This window comes from Thunnus thynnus, chromosome 22, assembly GCF_963924715.1.
Source record: "Thunnus thynnus chromosome 22, fThuThy2.1, whole genome shotgun sequence".
Lineage (NCBI taxonomy): Eukaryota > Metazoa > Chordata > Actinopteri > Scombriformes > Scombridae > Thunnus > Thunnus thynnus.
The window spans coordinates 22,814,058-22,838,398 of record NC_089538.1 but is presented as its reverse complement, the minus strand read 5'-3'; the positions used below and the strand labels follow the sequence as shown (position 1 = coordinate 22,838,398).

Here is a 24,341-nt window from a genome sequence, read left to right as displayed (position 1 = left end):
GTTACTGCACATAGAAACTCAGGACTCTCCTGGATAATGTAACAATCCTATAGGATTAATATTATGACCATCAGTTTCAGTTATTTCAACTTTGTTTCTGAGAAATTACATTTTGTCCTTGATTTTGGTGGACAGCTAAGAATACTACAATACCCCATGAGCCTCGGTGGCTGTTGCATTGGAGAAGAAGCAACGGGCGCTATCTTGCTGAAGTTGTAAACAAGTTGTAGCCATAGTTGTTTGAATTCACTCAAAAGTGACCCAGTAATTTAAACTGTATTGATTCACTCTGTAGACTGTTAAATCAGTTTTCTCAACACCGTAATCTTTAGCTTCTACCCACCGATAAAGGCACATGTGACCAAATTTTAAGCTTGGTGATTGGCTGTTTCTTGCTGAAATGCACCTTGGGAGCCGTAGTTAACTTCTAGCCCAAAATGTTTAAGTACAGTCTTTTACCTTTTGACTTTTCACTAAAGAACCAGATATTGTTGTTCACCTTTTGTACTGATGATTTAAGCGGGAGAGTTTGATGCATATCAAAGCTGCAGAAATGCTAAAACTATGAGTCACATAACATTGTCTATGAGAATAATAAATGGAATTTTTACTTCCCGAAATATCTCCTCCCACTTTGTAACTCTATTGCCCACTCTTATTGTAATCCACTGTAACTTACTGAATTCCAGCTTTTACCAGCCACAAAAGGAGATTTTAGGACAACAGAGTATCACTTTTTACAGTGTAACCTGTAAAGTTCATTTTTACCTGCCTGCATGGTTTTAATTCCCAGCCATGCTGCAAACGTAGCTGAATTACATCCACGGACAAACCTCAACGACAATCCTGCTCGACCGGCTCTCTGCTTATTATCCTCTATCAGACTGTTCTCTAATGTTCCTTCATAATGGAAACACACAGATGACAGTGTTTCATACCATCGTCTAAACTCTGATGTGTGTAAAGCAGCCAGTTAGTTAGAAAAATCATTACAGGAGAAAACAGGGGGGAGGGATTTTTCATGGTGGATTTAAGTTTTGTCATGCACTGTCACTGTCAGTTACTCATTCACTCTTTGTCTATTTTTTCACCACCAGTCTTTCACGAGTCGTCACTTCATTTTTTTTCCCATCTCAGAGCCGTGGGCTGTCTCTTTCTCCCTACTCTCTCTCTCCCTCTCTGTATTGAGGTCAGAGCCGACGCTGTAGGAATGTGGAGCAAAGGCAAGAGATGGATGTATAAAGGGATCATAATTGGGTTGGCTGAGAAAAGATAACTAACAATTGCGCAGTCAGCTCACCAAACACACACACAAGCACAGCTCAGGCGAATTAGAAGTTTCTTTTTCTGAATGAGTAGACTTCAGTGTCGCAGCATGCGTTTGAAATGGAGCCTCTTCACCAGCCTTTGCCCTGCGTCAACCAATGGTGTTCAGAGTCACTTCCAATGGTGGATTCTAAACAAACTAACGTGACCAAGCTCTTCATGATGAAGGAACATGTCACCCAGTGCAGCAGTGTGGCTCACTAACATGTTTTTAATAGTTTTTAGGAAAACAACGGAGGTCTACGGCACAGAGGAATAAGATATATCAGGCTTTGGATACGCACACAATACTTGTTAGTAGATCAGTTCATTGTTGGTTTGCCTCTGTAAATGTGGTTTGTTAACAATAAGAAAAATACAGAAATCACCAGACATAACCTTTAAGTAAAACAACTGAAACAAAGTATGATTTAGACCTTTTAGTCCTTACAACTGGTACCCTAAAAAAGACAACCAGATGGAAGTAACTCAAACTCCCTGAACAAAGGATGGTCTTAGTAAGCCTGAATAACCTCTGAAAATAAAGATGCAGCAGCAATAGTGTTACCCATTGTATTAGTTGACAGTAGTAGTAGTAAAAGCACCAGCACTAGTAGAAGTATTATTGGCAGTAGTAGTAGTATACTGTAATTTAGCAGTAGTAGTAGTATAAGTTAGCAGTAGTAGTATTATTGGCAGTAGTAGTAGTATACTGTAATTTAGCAGTAGTAGTAGTATAAGTTAGCAGTAGTAGTATTAATGGCAGTAGTAGTAGTGTACTGTAATTTAGCAGTAGTAGTAGTAGTAATAGTATTAGTAGCAGTAGTAGTAGTATTAATGGCAATAGTAGTAGTGTACTGTAATTTAGCAGTAGTAGTATTAGTGGTACTAACAGTATACTAGTAGTAGTAGTAGTAGTAGTAGTAGTAGTAGTAGTAGTATAAGCAGTAGTAATAGTATTAGCGGCAGTAGTAGTAGTATAAGTTAGCAGTAGTAGTAATATTTGTTGACAGTAGTAGTAACAAAGTTGTCAAACTGAGTTCACACATCACTGCGTCTTGTTCATTCTGACTCCTCATTAACCCTGTGACCCCGTTAGCCAATCAGGGCCCTTCGTGTGAACCGGGTCAGCGGTTTGGCCCCATCTATTTTTACATTTGGAGTCGCGTGATTGGATGATGTCATCTCGAGTTTAAATCGTAGCCCGTCACCTTTTGTTTACAGTAAGCCTTTGAACCTTTGAAGATGAAGGGATGATATTAATAATCTGACCCACTGGTTTACACACACACACACACACGCACACGCACACGCACACGCACACGCACATGCACATGCACATGCACATGCACATGCACACACATGTACACACACACAAAAAACCCACTGTGACCCCGATTTTGTTGTCTGCCAAGTAAACAAACTGTCATTGTTTGTAACCAGGTCTGTTACCACAACAATCAGTAGCACTCTGACTGGTTGCCATGGTAGACATGGCAACCCCAGCCCTGGCATCTGAAACACACACACATGTCTTGTACTCTCTCCCTACAAGAGAGAGAACGACACACCAAACTCCATTGCAAATTCTGTTAATTTAGTTAACTTTTCCTTTTAGCAAATACATCAAACCTATAAAATGAGTTCAGCTGTTTTCTGAAGTATGAACATGTGGTGGTAAATTCAGCTCAATGAAGTCACCAAGTAATAATTATTTTAATGGAAAGACAGTTTTATCGACATTATTTGCACAAGTTGCGACCATAATGGTTTTTCTAAACTGACACGAGCCAGAAATGGATATTAAAAAGAAAAAAATTAAACTAAAGCTACACTGCACTCTTGTAATGCTAAAAATATAAAAATCTTTAAATATGTGCATCTTGTTGTTTATTCACAGGATGAAACAACGATTTGTTTCCCTTGAATGCTCATTAAAAATTAATCTAAATATATATTTTTCAAAGAATTCAAGATGTTTGTATTCTTCCCCTGCTTCAAACAGATACATAATATATGTGACTGTGTTACCTTTTAGCTATAGCATGTCTGCCAATAATACAAAAACAAGTGGAACTTAATGAATGAATAGGATGCTATTGAACTTACATGTTAATCTTGGCACATTTAAAGTGGAAAAGAATTTAAAAACTATATAAAAATAAAAACTAACAGTCATGAAACTTAACATTTTAGTTGTGTAACAGCTGGTCATGTCAAGTCATGTTCGACAAATCACTTATTTTTGCCTATGAGCAAGGCAGCATTAAACTTCTGAGTTTTTGAATGGAGTTTGAATGTGCCATTCTTTCCCCAAATAAATAAATGGATCAGCAGTAATCAGGTCAGTACAGACCAGAACTTATTGCAGCAGTAACTCACCACTGCACACACACACACTCATACACACTCACTCACTGGGCAGGCCGAGTTGTTAGCACGATTAAGTGGCAAGTTTGATGGAAGAAATCGGGCAATCAAACAGAGATGTGAGATTAGGTTATGTAACACACTTACACACACATCTTTAATTCATCAGCAGGAAGTGTATATCTTTGTTGACATGTATCCAGAATTTCACACAGGGGACTCCGCCTGTGTGTGTGTGTGTGTTAAATAATTTAGCAGTGCAGGGATTTAGTCCGAATGCGATGTCAGCCATATACGGATTTCCTGGTACGATCCTCTTCCTGTGCAGAGTGGAGTAAACAAAGCAGAAGAGCAGTTATTACAGAGTGTTACAGTGAATGTTTTTGCTCATTATTGTGAGAAAAAAATACAAGTGTCACCATAATGAAGTGGCCTTATTCAGATATAAACATCTGTGGGTAGAAACAAAATGAGAAATGCTCATCAATGTGTTACTGAAACGAGTAACGGATCAACAGAAAATTTTGATAATTTAGAATGTGTCTATTTTCAAGCAAAACTACCAACTTTCTCTGATATGAGGATTTGCGTCATATCTCTGTTTTATGTCTTTGGTTTCACACAGTTGGTCTGCTAAAACAAGCAAAAATGAAGACATTTTTCACTATTTTCCCACATTTTATGGGAAAAGCTAATTAGTTGCTTGATAAGACTGATGATGTTTTGTATAAGCAAATATTTTGAATGTTTCTTTTCGACATTTTAGACACTAAATAATCAAATATAATATATAATATAAACATTACTTATACAGCAGTTTTTAAATCAAAGTTACAAAGTGCTTTACATGGTTAAAACATTTAAGTGCTACAATTATACTCGCAATGGTTTTGTTGCACACATTTTGTATACTGTCATTTTTCAAAAAGGCTCAGTAATTTCTTAAAACAGCTGGGCACTGTCGTTTTTAATAAACGTTACTCAAACAGGAGGAAATAGTGCTTTTATTAGGGACTATTTTCATTGGCGGAGTAATACACATTTGTTTGTTTACTTACTGAGTACTTTTGGCAGCAGGATGGTATGTGTGGGGTTGAGTCCAAATACAGCGTGTGTGTTGACGGTAATGAAGGAGCATGTCACCTCTATTATTGATGTGTTTTTAATAGTTTTTGGACAAACAATGGAGGTCTACGGCACATATAATGTATCGGACTTTGGATATACACACAACACTTGTAAGTAGATCAGGTCATTGTTGATTTTTGTCTTTTCATGGGATTTGTTGACAATAAGGAAAATATAGAATACAACCAGAGTTTTTCTTTTAAGGGCAACATACAACACACCTATTTCTCAGTGTCAACACACTTCAGCGCTTCAGAAAAGCAATAGTTTTAACGCACTCAACTCAACTCGTAAATGACGCAATGTGACTTGGCAGGTGTGTCAATTTATCTAGAAAATACTAATCAAGATATACGTATGTTTGTGTGTATGTTTATGGCTACACTGCAAACAGGAAGTGATAATAGCTAATTTGGCTTATTTTAATGGCGCCAATTTGCCAAAATGTAAACAAATATAGCCTGCAGCTACATCAAAGCACTATGGGAACTGAGAGCATGATTATCCCCCAAATCAAAGACAAGGCACAAATAATAATAATAGGAGTGACAAAATCCATTAATATTAACTTTTATCAATAGTTTTATGACATTACTAATGCTCAGAATTATATTTATTTATATTTACTCTCCTCTGTCCATTCACATATTTGTCCTGTGTTGAAAACCGATGGACATACAGATAAAAAAAAATGGTTTAAGGTAATAAAGATAATCGACAGGTAGAAATGTCACCATCAGCAACACATTTATTAATACCAGTTGACTGATTGAATCCTCGTCTCTTTTATATACTGCAATAACAACAGATCAACTCTTGACTTTTAATGTTTTCTGAAGTTTTCTACAGCTTTAATAGTTTGTTCAACAACTTGCCATCCAGCCACAATACAGACAGAAGGTGAGGCTGAAGGTGTGATAGACATGTGTGTGTGTGTGTGTGTGTGTGTGTGTGTGAGAGAGAGAGGAGGACAATGATGAAGAAACTGCCAGCTGGAGTTGTTTGATCGTTCAGAGAAAACAAACAGGTTTCAATGGAGACAAGAGTCACTCACACACAAATATACATGACACAAAAGGAAATGTTTAACATTACGTAATGTTATAAATGTTTAATTAACTTTCATATAATTACAAGACATTTTTGAAAGCAACACACACACACTCACATTGGTCAATATGAATAAAACAGAAGAATGTCAGTGTGAGTCCAACATGGTCGCATGCCAAATGGATTTTTCCAAGTCATTCGTCTCTGTGCTGTGGTTTCAGTTTACATTTAGCTCTGCAGTACAGTTTCTTCTTCTGATATAATCAATCTAACCTACAATCAAAATTTAAAGAGGACCTATTATGCTCATTTCCAGCTCTATAATTTTATTCTGGGACTCCACTAGAGTAGCTTTGCATGACTCACAGTTCAAAAAACTCCTTATTTATCTTATACAGGCCATTATGCAGCCCCTCCTGTCTCTTTAAGGCCCCCCCTCCTGATGAGCCCTGTTCTGATTGGCCAGCTTTCTGGAAGTCCGCCAAGGTGCTGCAGTGTCAGAGTTGTGTTAAGTTACTGCCGATGCAAACCCAACATCTACTGCTTTACTGCTTCATATTAAAAGCTTTGAAATGACTAAATATAAGTGGATTCAGTGTTCATTTGTGAACCTGTCCTTTTAACTTAGCACTGAACATGACGTGTCTTCCCCGGCTCAAGTCCGCTAGGGACCTTTATTGAATCATTTCCGCTCATTTTCCTTTCATCTGTACTATAAACTCTGTAATAAATGTAGAAAACATGTCTAAGAAAAGACAGAGCTTCTTCAAAGCTTCTACAAAGTTTCTGGAGTTTTCCTCATTTAGATTTTTCTTAATTTCTCCGCAGTATCTGCTGACCTCTGGATTTGACCTTTGACCTTCTAATGACCTCTGATGTTCCTAACACGATGACGCATCTTCACTGTCATCACCACACTCAGCGTCCCTCCTCTCACTATGGTCGCCCATCAGCTCGGTGACCATCCAGTCTGTTGCTATACCCTCCGTCAACTGGCTGTGAGAATGCACGTGATGGGCAGCGTCTCCCCGGCCAACGAGAGGGAGAGTTTCTCTCTCCATGAGGAGGACGTTGCCGTGGCTGTGCCGACGTCTCCTCCTTCCCCTCCTTGTCCTCTATCGAGATTTTCTGATAACCAGACGAGAGCATCTCCGCCACCACCTCCACCTCCTCCTCCTCCTCCTCCTCCTCCTTGTCTTCCTCCTCCTCCCCCTCCTCCCCTGCCATCTCTGCTCCCTGGACTGGGAGACCCCACAGGAGGCCTGAGGAAGAAGAAGAGGGTGAGGAGTTTCTTCTGGAAAACAATACCAGCGGAGCAGGTAAAGTCTCTGAAAAACTGATTCACACATTTATTATATTCAAGCACATTGAACATCCTAATATCCTCTGTTTGTGTGTCACAGGTGAAGGGGCGGGCCAACCTGTGGACTCAGGGTCTGGTGCAGCAGGAGTACCAGATTGATGTCCAGACCATCGAGGAGCTGTTTGGTCAGAACGACTCTCAGTCAAACGCCAAGACCACGCCCAAAAGAGGAGGGAAGGCCAGGAGCTCGTTCAGGGACATCAGAGAGGAGGTGTGTGTGCTGCTGTTTGTTGAAGGTGTGGAGGAGGTGAAGTGTGTGTGGACAGTTTCCACCTGGGCTGTGTGACCTCAAACTTCTCACCTTTACCTCTCTTTCTCTCTCTCTCCCTCTGTCTCTATATGTCTCTCTACCAACCAGGTCTCTATTCTTGACTCAAAGAGAGGGATGAACATTGGGATTTTCCTCAAACAGTTCAAGAGGTAAGCCTCACTTTGTGACTCTTACAACAAACACACACAGTCACACACACTTTTCACCTCCATTGAGATTTTCCACTGTAGCCTGAATATTTTCTAACATGAAAGGCAAATAAATTACTCCAGAATTCAATAAAACAAGAACCAAAATGGCTATTTACATTGAAATATCACACGCGTTAAAAAGCTTATCAGATGTCAAAATACTACCAAGCAGTTTATGGAACTATGAGACAGGATTTTACAATTCTGGAAAGTTATCACAACAATAATCACTTTACTATACTCACGTTATCTTAGCCTAGCATAAAGAATGGAAACAGGGTGGAAACATTTAGCCTGAATCTGTCCCCATAAAATTTTTGTTTTTACACTTCAGTTTTTGTACAAATTAAACAGACATGATATGACGTGTAAATTAATGAGCTTTATAGGTGTTTGTTGGCGGATTTTGTTACCTTTGAACAGAGTTTCCTTCTGTTTCCAGCCTTTATGTTAAGCTAAACTTACAGTAGCTTCATATTTACTGTACAGACTTGAGAGCAGTATCAATCTTCTCAGCTCACTCTCAGCAAGAAAGCATGTATTAAATGTATTTCTCGAAATGTTCCTTTAATATCAAGCCTGGTTCAGCTTTTGTTGCCAGCAAACCTGTTTTCTGTATGAGCATCTTTTACAGCATCCCTGACATGAATAAGAAGGTTTTGATAGAGCAAAATGCAAACATAAACACACTCTAAAAATCACATTTCAGCAGCTGTTTTTTGTAGTTAAAGAAATTTCAGATATTTTACGAGGGAGACAAACAGCAGACCTGGACTGATGGACACTGAATGGCTTTGATGAACACACGTGTCCAGTCAGGATGGGAGGTTTACATGTCGATAAGTTGAAGATGCTTTCAATAGATCTGCGTTTGAATAATGTCTCTTGTAGGACGCGCCCCGGGGTAACGATCTGACAGAAAGGGTGTTGGCGTGATGTGTCTTCTCGCCCTCATCACAAAGTGTTGTGGGTAAATAGATGTGGTTATGCTGGCATGTTGTGCAAGAATGTAGACAGACACGCTCCTGACATGTGACTAATTCCACGTTTGCATCACATCAGAGGACCGGGGTGATGTCACAGCACTACGAGTTAGAAGAATTGATTGAATATCTGTCATCCAAATTACTTCAAAGGACAGGTTCACAATTTTTCAAGTTTGTCTTAAAACAACAGTCAGGAGCCCAAATGACCACTGAAACAGGTTTTTCTTGCTGTAGTCATTCCTCTTGTTCATACTGGCCATTCTGTGCAAAACCGTATTTAAAAGTTTATCTGAAGTTAATATGAAGCTTCAGCACAGACTGGGAGGGAGCCAAATGGTGTCCATATACTGCAGCAGAGTGTTTTAGTAACATAAGGGGAGGGCAACGGGATCATTAAGTGTCCTGAATGTGTTTATGTTGTATTGACTGTGTCAATATGTTCAGACTGAGTGCTTACCAAACACACTGAGAGACATACAGGCATGAGGGAGCGAGAGCATGTATGACAGCCACAGTATGAACCAGAAACAAGCACATAAGCCACCAATAAATATAAGTATTATGTAAGTATTATATAAGTATTGATATATATGATTTCCCATTCTCTCTAGAAACAGTTCAGTTACTGCACCTGAAAACACTTATAGATGAATTGTAGTTGGACGTTAACAAGCAGCCTTCACTGCGATAATACCTCACTAATAAACCTGCACAATAACACTGTAATGTATGTATGTAAAGGATTTCTCTTGTTAAGCACCTTTATAGAAACCTCATCTGTTGCTGACATTAACGGCTCATGAGCTGATGAGCTTGTGTGTTTGAGTTCTCCATCTATATATCCATTTTCCACCACTCCTCTGGGTTAGGGTGGCAGCAGGCTAAGCAAAGTACCCAGCCATAACCTCCAGCTCTTTCTTATGGGCTCCTGAAGGATTCCCCAACCAGACTTGATAAATAAATCCTTCTGGGGTCCGGCAGCCATCCTCAACTGTCTCCTTTTGATACCAAAGACCGGCAGTTCTTCCCCGATCTCCTTCTCGATGTTGGATCTTCTCTTTAAGTGTGAGCCCAGCCACCCTGCGAAGGAAATTCACTTCGGCCACTTGTACAGTATCCATGATCTCCATTTGGGTTCAGGCTGGCCTTTATTTTCCATCCATCAGTTTAACGAAAACATTCTGACGTCAGCCACGTAATGCAAGTTGAGCACAGAGCTGATACAATTCAGTAACTGGAAACTCAGCTTTTGGAGGGAAATGCTCTGAAATACAGTTGTCCATTTTAGGGCTGCAGCAAATGATTGTTTTCATAATTGATTAATCGCTTTGTTCATAAAGTGTCACAAAATAGTAAAAAAAAATGTCCATTATAATTTCTTACAGCCCAAGAGGACGTCTTCAAATGTCATGTTTTGTCTGACCAACCATCCAAAACCCAAAGATATTCAGTTTACTCTCATGTATGACATTTGAGAAGCTGCAACCAGCTAATGTTTGTTGTTACAGATTAATTTGCTGTGGAACAACTAATCGATTAATCAACTAATCGTAGCAGCTCTAGTCCATTTGTTCGTTTTTTTTGTCTGGAAAATATCAGAAAATAGTGAATAATGCTCTTCCCAATTTCCCAGAAGCCCAATACCGTCTCCAAATGTCTTGTTTTGTCGGACCAACCAAAGATATTTAGTTCACAATGATATAAAACAGAGAGAAGCAGCAAATCCTCACATTTGAGAAGCTAGAAACAGAGAATGTTTTGGATTTTTTTGCTTGACAAGTGACTGAAATGATTAATTTTCTGTTGGTAATGATTTCAGAACTATTTGGGAATAATTTCTTACTGTTAATTAAATGTGAAATCTTCTTTCTCCTCCAGGTCCAATCAGGTGATAGTAGACGATATTCGCCATGGAAACAGTGATCCGTATGGGGCGGAGCCTCTGAGGGAGCTGCTGAAACTGCTGCCAGATACTGAGGAGGTGACACACACACACACACACACACACACACACACACACACACAGACACACACACACACACATTAATGTCATCGTGTTAGTTTGTGTCTCATCTGTTTTCTCTCCTGAAGGTGATGAAGCTGAAGGCGTACCAAGGCGACGTCTCTAAACTCTCATTGGCCGACTCATTCGTGTACCTGCTGATTCAGCTCCCCAGGTGAGAGTTTAAAGATCAGAGTGGTATCTTGTTTTAGATTTTTGTCTAGGTGAAGTGACCTCTGACCTTATAATCGCATTACATTAATTTGTTTATAATGTTGGTGATCAAAGGGTTTATTTTGTTGTTGAAGAAGCTCTGTGTCTTTTCTTAGACATGTTAATTTATTAGAGAGTTTATAGAAGTTGATGGCAGGAAAATGAGTGCATATGATGCAATAAAGGTCCCCGCTGGACTGGAACCAAGAAAGAGACAGCTCATGTTTGGTGTCTTAAAACAACAATCAGGATCTCAAATGAATATTGAAACATGTTTTTCTTGCTGTAATCATTCCTCCTGTTCATACTGACCATTAGAAGATCCCTTCATAATGCACTTACAATGGAAGTGATGGGGGACAAAATCCACAGTCCTTCTTCTGAGTAAAAATGTATTTCAAAGTTTATCTGAAGCTAATATGAAGCTTCAGCGTCCAAATGAGTCAAATCAAGTAGATATCTTTCAACGTTACAGTCTTTTTAGTGCCAAAGTTCCTCTTTTTGTTACTATACTTCCACCTGCAGCTCAACAGGGAAACACTGTCCGAGGAAACACAAAGAGGGAATTTGATGCTAAAAATACTGTAAATGTGTCAGATATCCACTTGATATGACTAACTCAGACTGATGAAGCTGAATAGAAGCTTCACATCAACTTTTAAATGACTGTGTGGACACACTGTGGATTTTGGTCTCCATCACCTCCATTGAAAGCACATTTGAAGGATCTTTTAATATCCAGTATGAACAGGACGAATGATTACAGCGAGGGAAACCTCTTTCACTGTTCATATGGATACCTGACTGCTGTTTTAAGACAGACTCAAAAAGTGTGAACTTATCCTTTAAACTGCGTGAGCCCTCCCTCCCTATTTTATTTTACAATTTTACATCAATCTGTAGACATTACCTTAAGTTCTGTAAGCACACAGGATCATCAGTGAGCAGTCTTTTGACGGTACATTTAGGTTGTTTTTGATGTAGAATTTAATTATCATTTCTGAAATCGGTTCCTAATTGTAATAGTTTCATTTATACAATGTGAACTGCTTTTTATTTTTATCTTTAGTATTACATTAGATATTGTAACATCTGTCCATAAAAAAATAGCCTCTTGGCCACACTTGCACATTTACATCATTTTTATTAATGTGCGCTTCCTGTTAAATGAACCAATAAATAAGATAAATCGGCTCCCTTAAAGCTTACTGTAGCAGCCACTGTGTGAAAGCTAAAGGGGATCCAAATGAAGAATAAAGACTTCATCCAGAGCAAATGGAGCTTAAAGCTTTCAGGGTTTCTGGTAACAGCAGATGGTGGAAAGAATGAAAAGACGACAAAATCTGATTCACTTGCGGGAGTCGGGGAATGTGATGCAGTGGGGGTTGGTGGGAAATGTAGTTTTAATTTGGTGAAACATAGTGACTCATAGAAAATTGTGTCCAACATGCATTTTTGTTGATGACTATTATTATAAGATGGAATTATTGTGTATTTATGGTTTTATTTATCTTGTTTTTATCAACCTCTCAATCCACTATTGCTCCCCTTCTCTGTCTTTCAGGCTTGTATCTTTATAAGATTTAGGGTTTTCATTTATTTTTATCTCCATTTATAGTTACTCGGTCCGTATTGAGTCCATGCTGTTGAAGAGAGAGTTTCCCGGGGCGTGTGACGCCATGAAACGTAACATTAAGATCCTTCGCTCTGCCACCAAAGGTAACGACCTCGCAGCATCATTAGTTCGTCAGTTTACTGCTCTCTGCATGAGGCCTCTGTCTTTACGCTCCCACAGTTAACATCTGCATGTTGTTGGAAGCTTCAACAACTCTGTAAAGTCTCGTAAGGATAAAGCCAAAAAGGTTGGAAACCACTGGTTTCATCTTTAACAATGTGTTGTATTTTAAAAGCTTGTTATATTATCCATTGTGTCAAATCTTCACCTGAAAAGTAACTAAAGCTGTCAAATAAATGTAGTGGAGTAGAAAGTACAATATTTCCCTCTGAAATATAGTGGAGTGGAAGTATAAAGTAGCATCACATGGAAATACTAAGTAAAGTACAAGTACCTCACATTTATACAGTACTTGAGTAAATGTACTTAGTTACTACAGAGTTGGTTTCTCGTCTCCATCTTTGGTACAAATGATACAAACAGAGTGAGACATCATCAGTAAATTACTCTCCTCCCCAAAGACACACACATTCGACACAATAACACCTTTGCTATTTTTAGCAAGCGTGTGTGAACTTGATAACTGCATGAATGTTAACTAACCCTTCACACACTAACGCTGCCAATGACAACACACACACACTCTCTGGTGCACGCGGGGATTTTAGGATTATACACTCCTGGTAATCTTTTTTATTGTGTGTGTGTGTGAAGATGTTTTCCACATTATTTATTTATGCATTTATGTCTCTGCTTCCTGATTTGAAGCAGGTGATGTTTTTGGATTTGTCTGTCCTTTGTTGTGATGCAAATAAACAACTTGATCTTCTTCTCTTCCAGAGTTAATGTGCTGTGAGGAGCTCCATGCTGTTCTTCATCTGGTGCTGCAGGCTGGAAACATCCTCAATGCTGTGAGTGAGAGACTTAAAGACTGTATAAAGGAATAAAAACAGCAATAATGAATAATTAGAAAAGAAAAAGTAAATGCCATTACTGTGGAAGCAAGGTCAAACTGACCACATAAGGTTCACAAGGTAGTCGGTGTGACTATGGAGGTTATTCTGTCTCAAAACATAAATGTAAAGTTGATTAGGGCACAGATTTGGAGGGAAGTGACATTAAACATGCCGCTTTTGTCCGACCTCCACAGTATGGATGTAAAAGTGTTGTGCAATAAACAACAAATGTGCAATGCATAATTTATTGCTTTGAAATCAGATTAAATACATGTGACTGCATGTAATTTGTTAACTAAAAAGGTGTATTTAGTGTTAATGTACCCTTATTTATTTAATTTTCATCAGTTTTATATCAATATATTGATACCTTTCATGATAGGCAAAACAAAACAGTATGTTCCCAATAATAAACATCAGTGACTAAATAAAAATAGAAATTATAATGATAAAATGATAATAATAACAATGTGGGTTTAAAGGAAAAATACAAAAAATCAATATATATTCCAAAAAGATAGTTAGTTAAGTTAGTCTTTCTGATGTGAGGATTTGATTTTTAAAAAATGGATCAGAAGATTCTACTTTCTGTTCTAGTCCAAAGTTATTTTTATTGTTGGTTTTTGTCTAGCCGTCTTTTAAAACCCCTTCAGACATATTAGTTTTTAGACATATAAACAAAAAACACCCCAAAAAGGTTCAACTGCCTCATTAAATTTCTTCCTTCTCCCTCAATGCTCACCAGTGTTAAGATACTTTTATAGCCAGTTGTGGTTTCTGTTAGTGTTCATTGTCACTTAGCACAAAATCTACAGCAAACAGAAGCCGCTTCATGTGAAATGCAGAATCTTGTGCTGCAGCCTTTACATGTACAGAATTTTGATTGTGTTTATTTGCTGTGTTGTTTTGTGTTTCTGTGTGTTGCAGGGAGGTTATGCAGGAAACGCAGTTGGTTTCAAGCTGTCATCCCTCCTGTCTCTGGCCGACACCAAGGCCAACAAGCCGGGCATGAACCTACTGCACTTTGTTGCTCTGGTCAGTAACAAAAAAATTGCTAATATTGGTAACACTTTAGTTTACAGGTCCCTTAATTTTATATTAACTTCCTGGAAATTTTCTGAGTAATTTGCAAGTATTTAACAGTTCATTTTTAGAAAATTTTACAGAGAGGGTGGTGCAATTTGGTAAAAATTATAAGAAAAAACTGACAAAGTGTGAAGTTGGTTTAGTTGGTAAGTGCTGATTCATTATATTTGGGTTCATACATAATGCAGATGTAAGTGTAAAAATTCTTAATGAATTAGACTCTTTAATAATTCTTTAACTGACAGAAAATACTCAGTTTTCAGTGTGTACAAAACTGCACACTGAAAACTGAGAATTTTCTGTCAGTTAAGTAATTGTTAAGAGTCTAATTTATTAAGATTTTTTTCAAAGTAACAACCCAAATATAAATGAGTGGGTACAACCAAACCAACTTAACACTTTTCTTTGATAATTTGTACCAAATTGCACCATCCTTTCTGTAAAATATTCAAAAAAATGAAACACGCCAACTTATACTTAAAAAATACCTGCAATTATGTAAAATAAATTCATGGAAATTTGCAAAAAATTAAGGGATCTGTAAAATAAAGCGTTGTCCTGATCTTCATATTGACCCCAATATAAATCATTTAGGAAAACAAGACCACAGAAAGCACTTAAATACAAACTCTAGAAATTAAATATTCCTTCTCTCTCCTTCAGGAAGCACAGAAAAAAGACGAGAAGCTGTTGGAGTTTCCACTGAAGTTGATTCATGTTCAGACTGCAGCCAGGTAAGAACTCACTTTATCACTTCATCACCTCAAATCTCTGAAAACTTAAAAGTCATTTGCTCTGTAACAGCGCCCTCTGCCGGTAAAAAGCAGATTTCGCGCCAAATTTAAACCTGTAGATTGGTGTAAAATGCAGAAAGGGAGTAATGTATAGTTCAGTTTCAGAATATTTTCCATATTTATTGTTTTTAATGGTCTTTTTTTGTTTGTTTGTAGGATCTCCTTGGAAACGCTGGATGCTGACCTGCAGTGTCTGACGTCGCGCACACACTCAGTAGAGGAGAGCGTCCAGAGAGACACAGAACTGCTGCAACAACTGGACAGCTTCCTGCAGGTAACTATTTGTAACCTGACCAGCAAAACCAAGTCTTCACCCTCAAACAGCTCTTTGAGGCTGTGAGGAACGGCCCAAATGTCCTCACTAAGATGGTTTAAAATTAACATACTGTAGGTTGATTGTTCTGTTTTCTGTGAATTATACTTTTGAATTCAACACAGATGTACAAATAATGAAAATATCATGTGATTATACCAGAATGGGAACCCTTTTGGAAAGCAGAGAAACTTTTTTTTCTCTCTAATTTGTATATATATTTGTTCTTTGTACTATTATTTTCTTTCAAATGTCTAATTATGTCTTTGATATTATCCCTCATACTGGCTGTGAACACATTTGCTTCTTATTGTTGGAGGTTATTTGATAATATTAATAAAGATGTTGCTGGGAGTCAAAATTGAAATAGGCCCTCACAAAGATAGCCAGACAAGCCAACATATAGACACAAACTATAGCTAGTTAGTTGGGTAGTAAAACTTAAAATGGTCAAATAAAAAACCATTTACACCCACATATAAGGTCCATATACATTTATAAAATAAGACACCAATTAAAATCACTAAACACATAATTATGTCTCAAACTTTCAAGTATGTACCCACAAATAGTTTCTTAAATGTATGTATGGCAGTAATGTTTCTATTTTTGGCTGAATCTGTTGCAGTCTTTATTTTTATTGGTATATTTTATTATTTATACTGTGTATTTTATTTGTTTTATATCTTATCTTTTATATCTTATATCTGATTATTGATTTTTGCTGTTCATTGTCATCAGTGCATTCCTGTGATCTCTGTGTTAACACCTGCCTACAAACTAAATTTCCTGCAGGATAATAATAAAGTTGAAGTTTCTCCTGTCTGCCTCTGTTTTTCTGTCTTTCAGTGTGCAACGTCATCTCTATGCTTGCTGCGTGGTAGCCGGCAGCAGCTGAAGAAGGAAGGCAGTGAGCTGATTGATTTCTTCTGTGAGGACAGAGACATGTTCAGACTGGATGACTGCTTCAGCATCTTCCACACCTTCTGCTCCAGGTTCACTGATGCTGTCAAGGTACACACAATGAAATATAAACAACAACATACACTAAAGCTGGCATATATCAGTATTGTGATATGTTTAGTAATGGTTATGAATTTTATGATATAGCTTTAATGTTGTAATCGACTGTGCTGCAGTACAGTTTAGAGCTGTAATGTGATTAATTTACTTATGAAATGAATGCTTCTACCACTGAATGTTCCTCTAAAAGCACCGAAACACAAACCATCAAAAATTTTTTACATGATCAGTGCCAGAATATTTGGTCAAAAACATTTTGAAAATTCATCTTGTCCACTTATTTAAACAAGCAAATGTTTCCTTCCACTTCTATTTCACGTTAGAAGCAGGGTTTTTGTCACAACTCATTGCTTGCAAAAATTTGAGGAGAGGTGGGGAATTTTTATGCCTTTTTATTGATGAATTAGTTTTAAAAGTAAAAGAGGAAGTAGTCTCAGTGAGCTGGTTAGATCTAAAGCTACATGCCACACATTATTGTAGTGAGTACAACACATTTTACTGTGGCATCCTGTCATGATGTAGGGAAGTGCTTGTGTGTCCATATCGCAGGCTGTAATCTGTGCTGAAGTTCACAGTGTGACATACTGCAACTCCATACTGTTTCTGAAAATATGACAGTTGCCCAATTGAGTTGCACCAGCAGTTCATAAATCCATCACTAAGTTTGCATAAAGTTGTCCCCAAGTTTTCAGTAACAACTAGTTAACTAACCTACCGCTAACTAGTTTCAAACTAGTGATTTAATAACTTGGGTTACACCATTAAAAGAAATTTGTTGTCTACACTTAAGTAATCTGTAAATATGTTGCAAGGAAACTGTAAGAAGCAACCAGCTATGTAAACAGGAAGTCACTGTAGCATCATGAGCTGTAACATAACTTCCAAAAATAACACCTTTACAGCAACTAGAGAGTTTTTGGCAATTTGGAAAATTGCTAAAACAATTGTTGAATGATCAAAATAGTTGCTGAATTATTTCATTTCAATCGATTAATCAACTAATTGTTGCTCTATACCGTTTTATTCATATCTTCATATCTGGAGAAAAATGTGTGTTTTAGAATTAGGAGTATTCACGCAGTTTACAGTGAGAGGGAAATATCTGATTATGCTAAGCTATGCTAAATAAACTTAGTTATTTGGTTATTTAGTCTAAAGTTATTGACATAAAGTTTTGTAATTTGAGATTTAGTGTGTTTTTCTGTGAAAATGAAAGTGTCAGGTCAGATATGTCAACCATATTCCATATTACCTCTTTTACTCTTCAATCCAAGTCAGATATTAGCAAGCTAATATTAGCTTCAGTTGGTTCATTTAGCAAGTTTACGCAACAGTTCTACCTGACAGTTAGTGGGTGTAAATAGTTAGCAACAACTAAACTCTATTTAAGAACTAGTTTGTGTGATATAACAGGGTTTAATTTACTGATGCTTAAATCTGCACTTAGTGAACACTTATATTATAATGAGGCTAAGTTTGAATATGCGAACAGCTGCTGCAACTGGCTCCTGGTATTCAAAGATAAAAAGGAGCAGTTAAGAAGTGAAAATGAAAGACTTGCATAAGACTCACTCCTGTCTGTCTGTCACTAAAGGAGAACATGGAGAGGGAGGCTAAAGAGATGGCCCGTCGCCGTCGATTGCAGGAGCTGGAGGAGCAGAAGAGGCACTCTTGGTCGGGGGGCGAGGAGGTAAGACAACACACAACCAAACGCTGGAATATAAATACACTCAATCTGCTTGACTAGTAATGAATTTAAACTATGTGATCCTGTTGTAGGTGGGAGGAGCCTTTGGGTTGCGCTGCAGCAGCGAGACAGACATGTCAGCTGCTATGTCACGCCACGACAAGGCCGGGCTGCTGATGGAGCTCCTGTCTCCTAGATTCAGCCCTCGTTCACCTCTAAACAACTCCCACTTTCCTCTGGGGCGCTCGGGGAGCCTACGGCGTTCCCGGAACTCTCCATCCAGCTCGCCATCCGTTGCTGCTGAGCGTGAATTGAGCATGCTCCTCGGAATGGCGACCCCTGACCACAAAGTCACCCAGCAGAGAGGAGAGGAAGAGGCAAGGACAGCTTTCCAATCAGCCTCACCTGAATCTGGGCTTAGAAGTCCAGGACTCTCCCCTCAGACTTGGCCTCGAAATCTGAGAGTGACAACATTCAGCTTCCCCCAAAACCAGCAGTCTCAGGCAGGCGAGATAGCATCGCAAACCCCCTCCTCACCTCCCAAGACCCCTAGGAGTCCAAAAAACTCAAACGCACACCGTACAACCACCACTTACCTCAACAATGATGCTACCCAGACTCAAGTTGACACCATCAATCCCACAAATAAAGTTACAGTCAAACCTACCTCTGATTTGAACCAGCAATCTGACCACAACAACAATGGCAAAGATCGACTCAGTCTGGGTTTTAGCAGCCAGGTAACACCTTCAGACCATCAAACGTACTTTGGTTTGAGGGGGGAAACATCTACAATGAATGACAATGCTGAAAAATCAAGAGCTGATCAGGATTTTAGTGGACAAATTGTCTCCTGTGATGAGAAACCCAAACCCAGTGCTGCAAACAGCAACATGTCAGTGGTTTTAGAAAAATGCACACTGGTTCCTGAGCTGAAAGTGTTCGACAAGAACACACACCACAGTCATCTCCAGGGATATCACCAGGACGATATGGTAATCACAGATATGGAAGAGAAGGGAGTGGACAAATCCAAAGTCCAGGAGGCACAGACTAACTCCCACATCGGGAATACAGAAAAATTTGGTGTTTTAATTTCTGACACAAGTTCTTCCTCATCACAGAGAGAGGAAGAGGAGGGCCGAGAGGACAAGGTGGTTGTATGGTGTGTGACTGGTGTGTGCGAGGCAGCTGGTGAGCACACACACACTGACAACACACTTGAACAAACCGAGAGGAATCAGTGTACAAGTGACAATCAAGGAGGAAATGAGAAAGCTTCCTCTGCCCCAGCCAATCGCACGCCTTCAGAACCTCAGCCAGCCAATGAGACGCCAGTGCCTGTACCTATCAGCAGCCAACCAGTGCCTGTCTCCCGCTGTGACGACTCACCACTTACCGTATCTTCCAAGAGGTGGCAACCAGCAGAGCCGGCATCTTCCAGTCTAACTATCACCGCAGATGCCTCTAAAGATGCTAAAGAACCAGTCAATAAAGGAGAAGAAGAAGAGGGCTCCACCAGTGAGGAGAGAAAATTGGAACCCCCCCCTGAGCAATCAACAGAGAGCAAAAACAAGACTGCTCATTCTCACATGACTAGTGAAAATACAGAAGCAGCTCCTTCCACCAATGGAAAGGCAGAAGCTGCTACATTGTCCAAACCATCCACCAAGAACCTCGCTACCTCTAAAACTCGACTGGCTGGGATTAAACACACAACCCCAAACACCAACAAATGCAAACCTGTCCGCACACTCACCAACTCAGAGAATCAAGGCATGAGGCGGGTTGTGCCCATTTCAAGGACCAGCCGAGGTCCTCCATCCCTGGGCAAACATCCTGAGAAGCCTCCTGGTCACCGAGGTTCTTCCAGCACTGCAGCGCCCTCCAGTTTGAACGTCGCCAACCTTAACAGCACCTCCCTCCGACAAGGAGGGAGGCCCTCGACTGCTCCACCATCCCAACGCTCCATTATCCACAAGGACCCTAAGGATCCAAAGGATCAGAAAGTTCCAGGCACTCAATCGTCTGCCAGAGAGCAGAACCAGGAAAGAAAGCCATCCACCCAAAGGCCCTTAATGAAACCCAAACCCCAGCCAGAGGAGAAGATGTGTCGCTCCACTCTGCGGGCACTCAATCAGGCTGTAGAAGGAAGTGGAGGAGGAGGCAGCCTCAGTGCCCCTGCCACCCCTTTGCATAAAGCCACTACCCCTTCATCATCACTGCTTCCAGGTTTTGCCCGAAGCACCGCCTCTTCTTCTTTCAGACGGACCCATACCACCCTTACTCCTCCTCATTCAGCCCACACTGGCTCAGACTCGTCCCCTAAATCCTCCCCCAAGACTTCCTCCTCCTCCGTCCCCCCAACCAGCACCTCCACGCCTTTCACCCGAACAGGCTCACTGAGAGTCTCCACCCCCTCCAAATCCTCAGATCTACACAACCTGCCCTCCTCGGCCTCCTCACCACTGAGGAGGACTCAGAGCATCAGGGCAGCTCCTCGCTCACCACTTCATGACTCACTGGCTCCCCCTAAAGGCCACCGGCGGAACAATAGCGGCAGCTTTTCTGACAAGTCCACTCACTCTCGGGACTCAGGCAAGGCCACCAGACCCAGCTGGAGATAACCAATGTGAGGCTGCTTTCCAATATGAAGTCTAGACAGTGCCTCCTACTCCTTCCTCCTTTTCTGGATTTGGAAAGAAAACCAGATGATACATTCCAGTAATGAAGTCATACAGAAAGGATGCATTCCCATATGAAAAACAGATGGTCTTCCAAAGAAAAGGTTTAGCTCATGAAAGAAGGAACGTTGCATTCCGATATGAAGACAGACAGACACTGCTTTCTAGTCTTTGAGTATGAAAGGCTGAATTCTAATATGAAAATATTTGATGTGGTGGTAAAAGGACACATTCCATTACGAAAGCACATTATATTTCATCATCATTTCTAAAGTGGCTGCATTCCAATATTAATAATAAATTCTGTCCAAGGTGTTCATTCAAACACTTTAGATGAGAATGCATTCCAATTTAATTCAGGTGTGTAAAGGCCAGATTCCAGCATAAATCCCACATTGAGATGGGGGGACCCATTCCAATATAAACATGCAAAGTGCCCTATACACAGCAGATATAGGCTACATTCCAATATGAAATACAATAACTGTTTCATGGACCCTCAGACAAAACAGTCATTCCAGCTTTCAATTAGGAATTGCCTTCTATTGCTGAAATATTTTCTGAATTTTGCAGTTTTTTTCTCTAGAAAGCATGGGCTCCATGTGTCCTTTGCGGAGCATTAGAGGACAAAATTGCAAAAGAAACCACACGCAAGCTTTTTATTGACATTAGAAGTAACATTCCAATATTTAGAGGCCAACAGTCTTTTAGTTTTTAAAAAATGCAATGAGAATAGTACGTACATATACAGGTTTCCTGTCTAAAGTCGAAGTGGTCTTCTTCTAATACGTAGCATGCACATGCTAATGACTTTATAGTTATATATAGTTATAAAGTTTAAAATGTTTGGTCCTCAGAGGATGAAGGGGAGTAGCATTTCAGCATGAAACATTCCCCCGTTTTAGTCCTTGAATGATCAATTGATTAAACCAATTAGTCGTTTGAAAATTGTTAGTTTCAGCGATAAACCATTTTACTTTAGTCGACAGAATTTTCAATCTAACATGCATAACCCCACAAATTCCTGCATCTAATTTTGAGTACCTGCCTTCTGCCTTCCCTTCGGTCCAAACAATATTCAATATACAATGTCAATAAAGTCATTAAATAAATGAAAAAAATGAAAAACAACAATTAATTAGACTAATCCTCCTTTTCCGGAGGTCAGAAACCATTTTCTCATCATCACAAAAAAACAATCATAAGAAAGTTTTCATGACCTAATTATTTTGTGTTTTGAAAAAACAAAACATGAAAAATAATTAGACCTGCAAACGGATACCCCAGGGTCCAAGCACAAATAATTACATACACACAGTCTTCTGAGAGCTCAGGTCCAACAAATCGGTCACATTAGTCAGTTTTAAACGGAAGATGAAGGAAGAAAATAAATGTCTACATCTACAAATATGTAATGAGATTTTTAAAAAATATACTGTCTTTTCTGCAATGTTTATGATAATTAATGGGACTGAATCCCAGCTGTTTGTTTCCTATCTCCTTCTGATTAAACAACTTCATGTCTGAAATGCCTTTTGTGATTTGCACCTTTAATTTCACTAACCAAGCTGAGGAATCTTTGTACATCTGGCCTGATTGGAATAGAAATTGTATTATGATAATTATCCTTGTATTTAAAAAATGAAACGCTAAATCACTGAGAATCATGTAATTTTAAAAAAGAGAGATTAGTTTAGACGAGGAGATATTTAAAGTGTCTCTGATTCAAACCAACAGTGACTGACATTGAGAAAAGTCTGCAGTACCAAGTTTGTTCATATGAGGATATTTGTATGTTTATGTACCTCTATTTATGTATGTATGTAGTTAATATTTGATATATATATGTCTATCTACTAATTAATAAAGTGTTATTCCTCCAACACTGCACTTTTCTGTTCACCAGAGCTCATTCAAAAACTGTCATTGTATTTCTTTTCTTTCTTCTGCAGCAGTTTTCTTTTGCCCATTTTGAATATTTGAATCAGTGGACTTCACCTGAAAATATATTTAGCACTAGGAAGAGTTCATTCAATCCAATAACAGCTGTCAAAAAAGCAACAATAATCTGATCCACAGAGAATGAATCCTACTGACTTTTCCTCTAGTGCCACCAGCATATCAGAGTTTTCATCTATCCAGTAAACTATCTCAGCATCTACTCAATGGATTGGTACAAAATTGTGTACAGATATTCATGGTTCCCAGATGATAATTCCTACTAACTTTGATGATCCTGACTTTTCTTCTAGTTACATGAAGTTGACATTTTTAGTTCAGAGTGAAATGTCTCAACAACTATTGGATGGATCACCATGAAATCAGGAACGTAACATCTAGTGCCATAATGAGGTCAAAAATGTATTTTGTCCAAAACTTTAGTTTATGACCAAATACTTGAAAAACTAATGACATTCCCACCAGCCTTAGCTGTACTTTGAGTTTAGTGCTAATTAGCATGCTAATACAAAGATGGTGAGTGTGGTCAAATCTGCTCCTGCTTAGCATCAGCATGTTAGCGTTGTCATTGTAAGCATGTAAGTATGCTGATGTTAGCATTTAACTCAAAGCTTTAAGGTTTTGAAGGTGCTGGAGCTCGATTAGATTCAGTGTTGAAGTAAAACAGCAAACCATCATCTGTGTTTTCTCTATATCCAGTGTTCTGTTTACTCAAGTACTATATTTTAGTACAATCATCAGGTACTTGCACATGAGTAAACGCATTTTAATGCTACTTTATACTTTTTACTCCACTACATTAATTTAACTTATTTTTACTTTGCAGATTTAGATCTTACAAATGGATGACTTTAACCTGTAATGGATTTTTTTCACTGTAGTATTGACACTTTAGAGTAAATGAACTGAATACTTCCTACACCTTTGTTTATTTCACAGAAAAAGCTCCATGTTTGAGTTGAGCTTTAAGATTTGATCAGTTCTGACTCCAATTCTGATTCTGGTTCTTATTAAATCCTGACTCTGATTCTTTTTTTATTATTTGAGTAAGAAAATTTGAGTCAGAATTCAACAACAAATTGATGAAAGCAGGGTTTGGAGCCAGACCGTTTTGCTTTGTGGATGTGGAATTTACCAAGAATGACCAGAAGCTGAATTATATGGGTAATATTGCTGTCCACCCATAGAACACAAAATATAACATTACATCAGCTACATTAATCTATACATTAGTACCCATTTTTCTATTCATAAAGTTTAGCATATCTGTCCAAAATAAATTTGA

The 24,341-nt window shown here is 38.8% G+C and overlaps 1 protein-coding gene across 2 annotated transcripts in view; it reads left to right on the top strand.

Annotated features, from left to right (window-relative positions):
• Positions 1 to 22,980, top strand: part of LOC137174986 (FH2 domain-containing protein 1-like) — a 32,798-nt gene extending 9,818 nt beyond the window's left edge. Inside the window, exons 1-14 of one of the 2 annotated variants that reach the window (XM_067580575.1) lie at positions 6,250 to 6,339; positions 6,682 to 7,172; positions 7,257 to 7,427; positions 7,575 to 7,636; positions 10,543 to 10,645; positions 10,756 to 10,841; positions 12,498 to 12,598; positions 13,395 to 13,465; positions 14,438 to 14,545; positions 15,260 to 15,330; positions 15,547 to 15,664; positions 16,553 to 16,717; positions 18,321 to 18,416; positions 18,506 to 22,980. In XM_067580575.1, the coding sequence (XP_067436676.1) occupies positions 6,792 to 7,172; positions 7,257 to 7,427; positions 7,575 to 7,636; positions 10,543 to 10,645; positions 10,756 to 10,841; positions 12,498 to 12,598; positions 13,395 to 13,465; positions 14,438 to 14,545; positions 15,260 to 15,330; positions 15,547 to 15,664; positions 16,553 to 16,717; positions 18,321 to 18,416; positions 18,506 to 21,040 (4,068 nt within the window). In that variant the 5' untranslated portion in view covers positions 6,250 to 6,339; positions 6,682 to 6,791 and the 3' untranslated portion in view covers positions 21,041 to 22,980. Of the gene's footprint in view, positions 1 to 6,249; positions 6,340 to 6,681; positions 7,173 to 7,256; positions 7,428 to 7,574; positions 7,637 to 10,542; positions 10,646 to 10,755; positions 10,842 to 12,497; positions 12,599 to 13,394; positions 13,466 to 14,437; positions 14,546 to 15,259; positions 15,331 to 15,546; positions 15,665 to 16,552; positions 16,718 to 18,320; positions 18,417 to 18,505 lie in introns of those variants that run through there. The other variant, XM_067580574.1, reaches the window with a different exon arrangement.
• Positions 22,981 to 24,341: the final 1,361 nt, after the last annotated feature.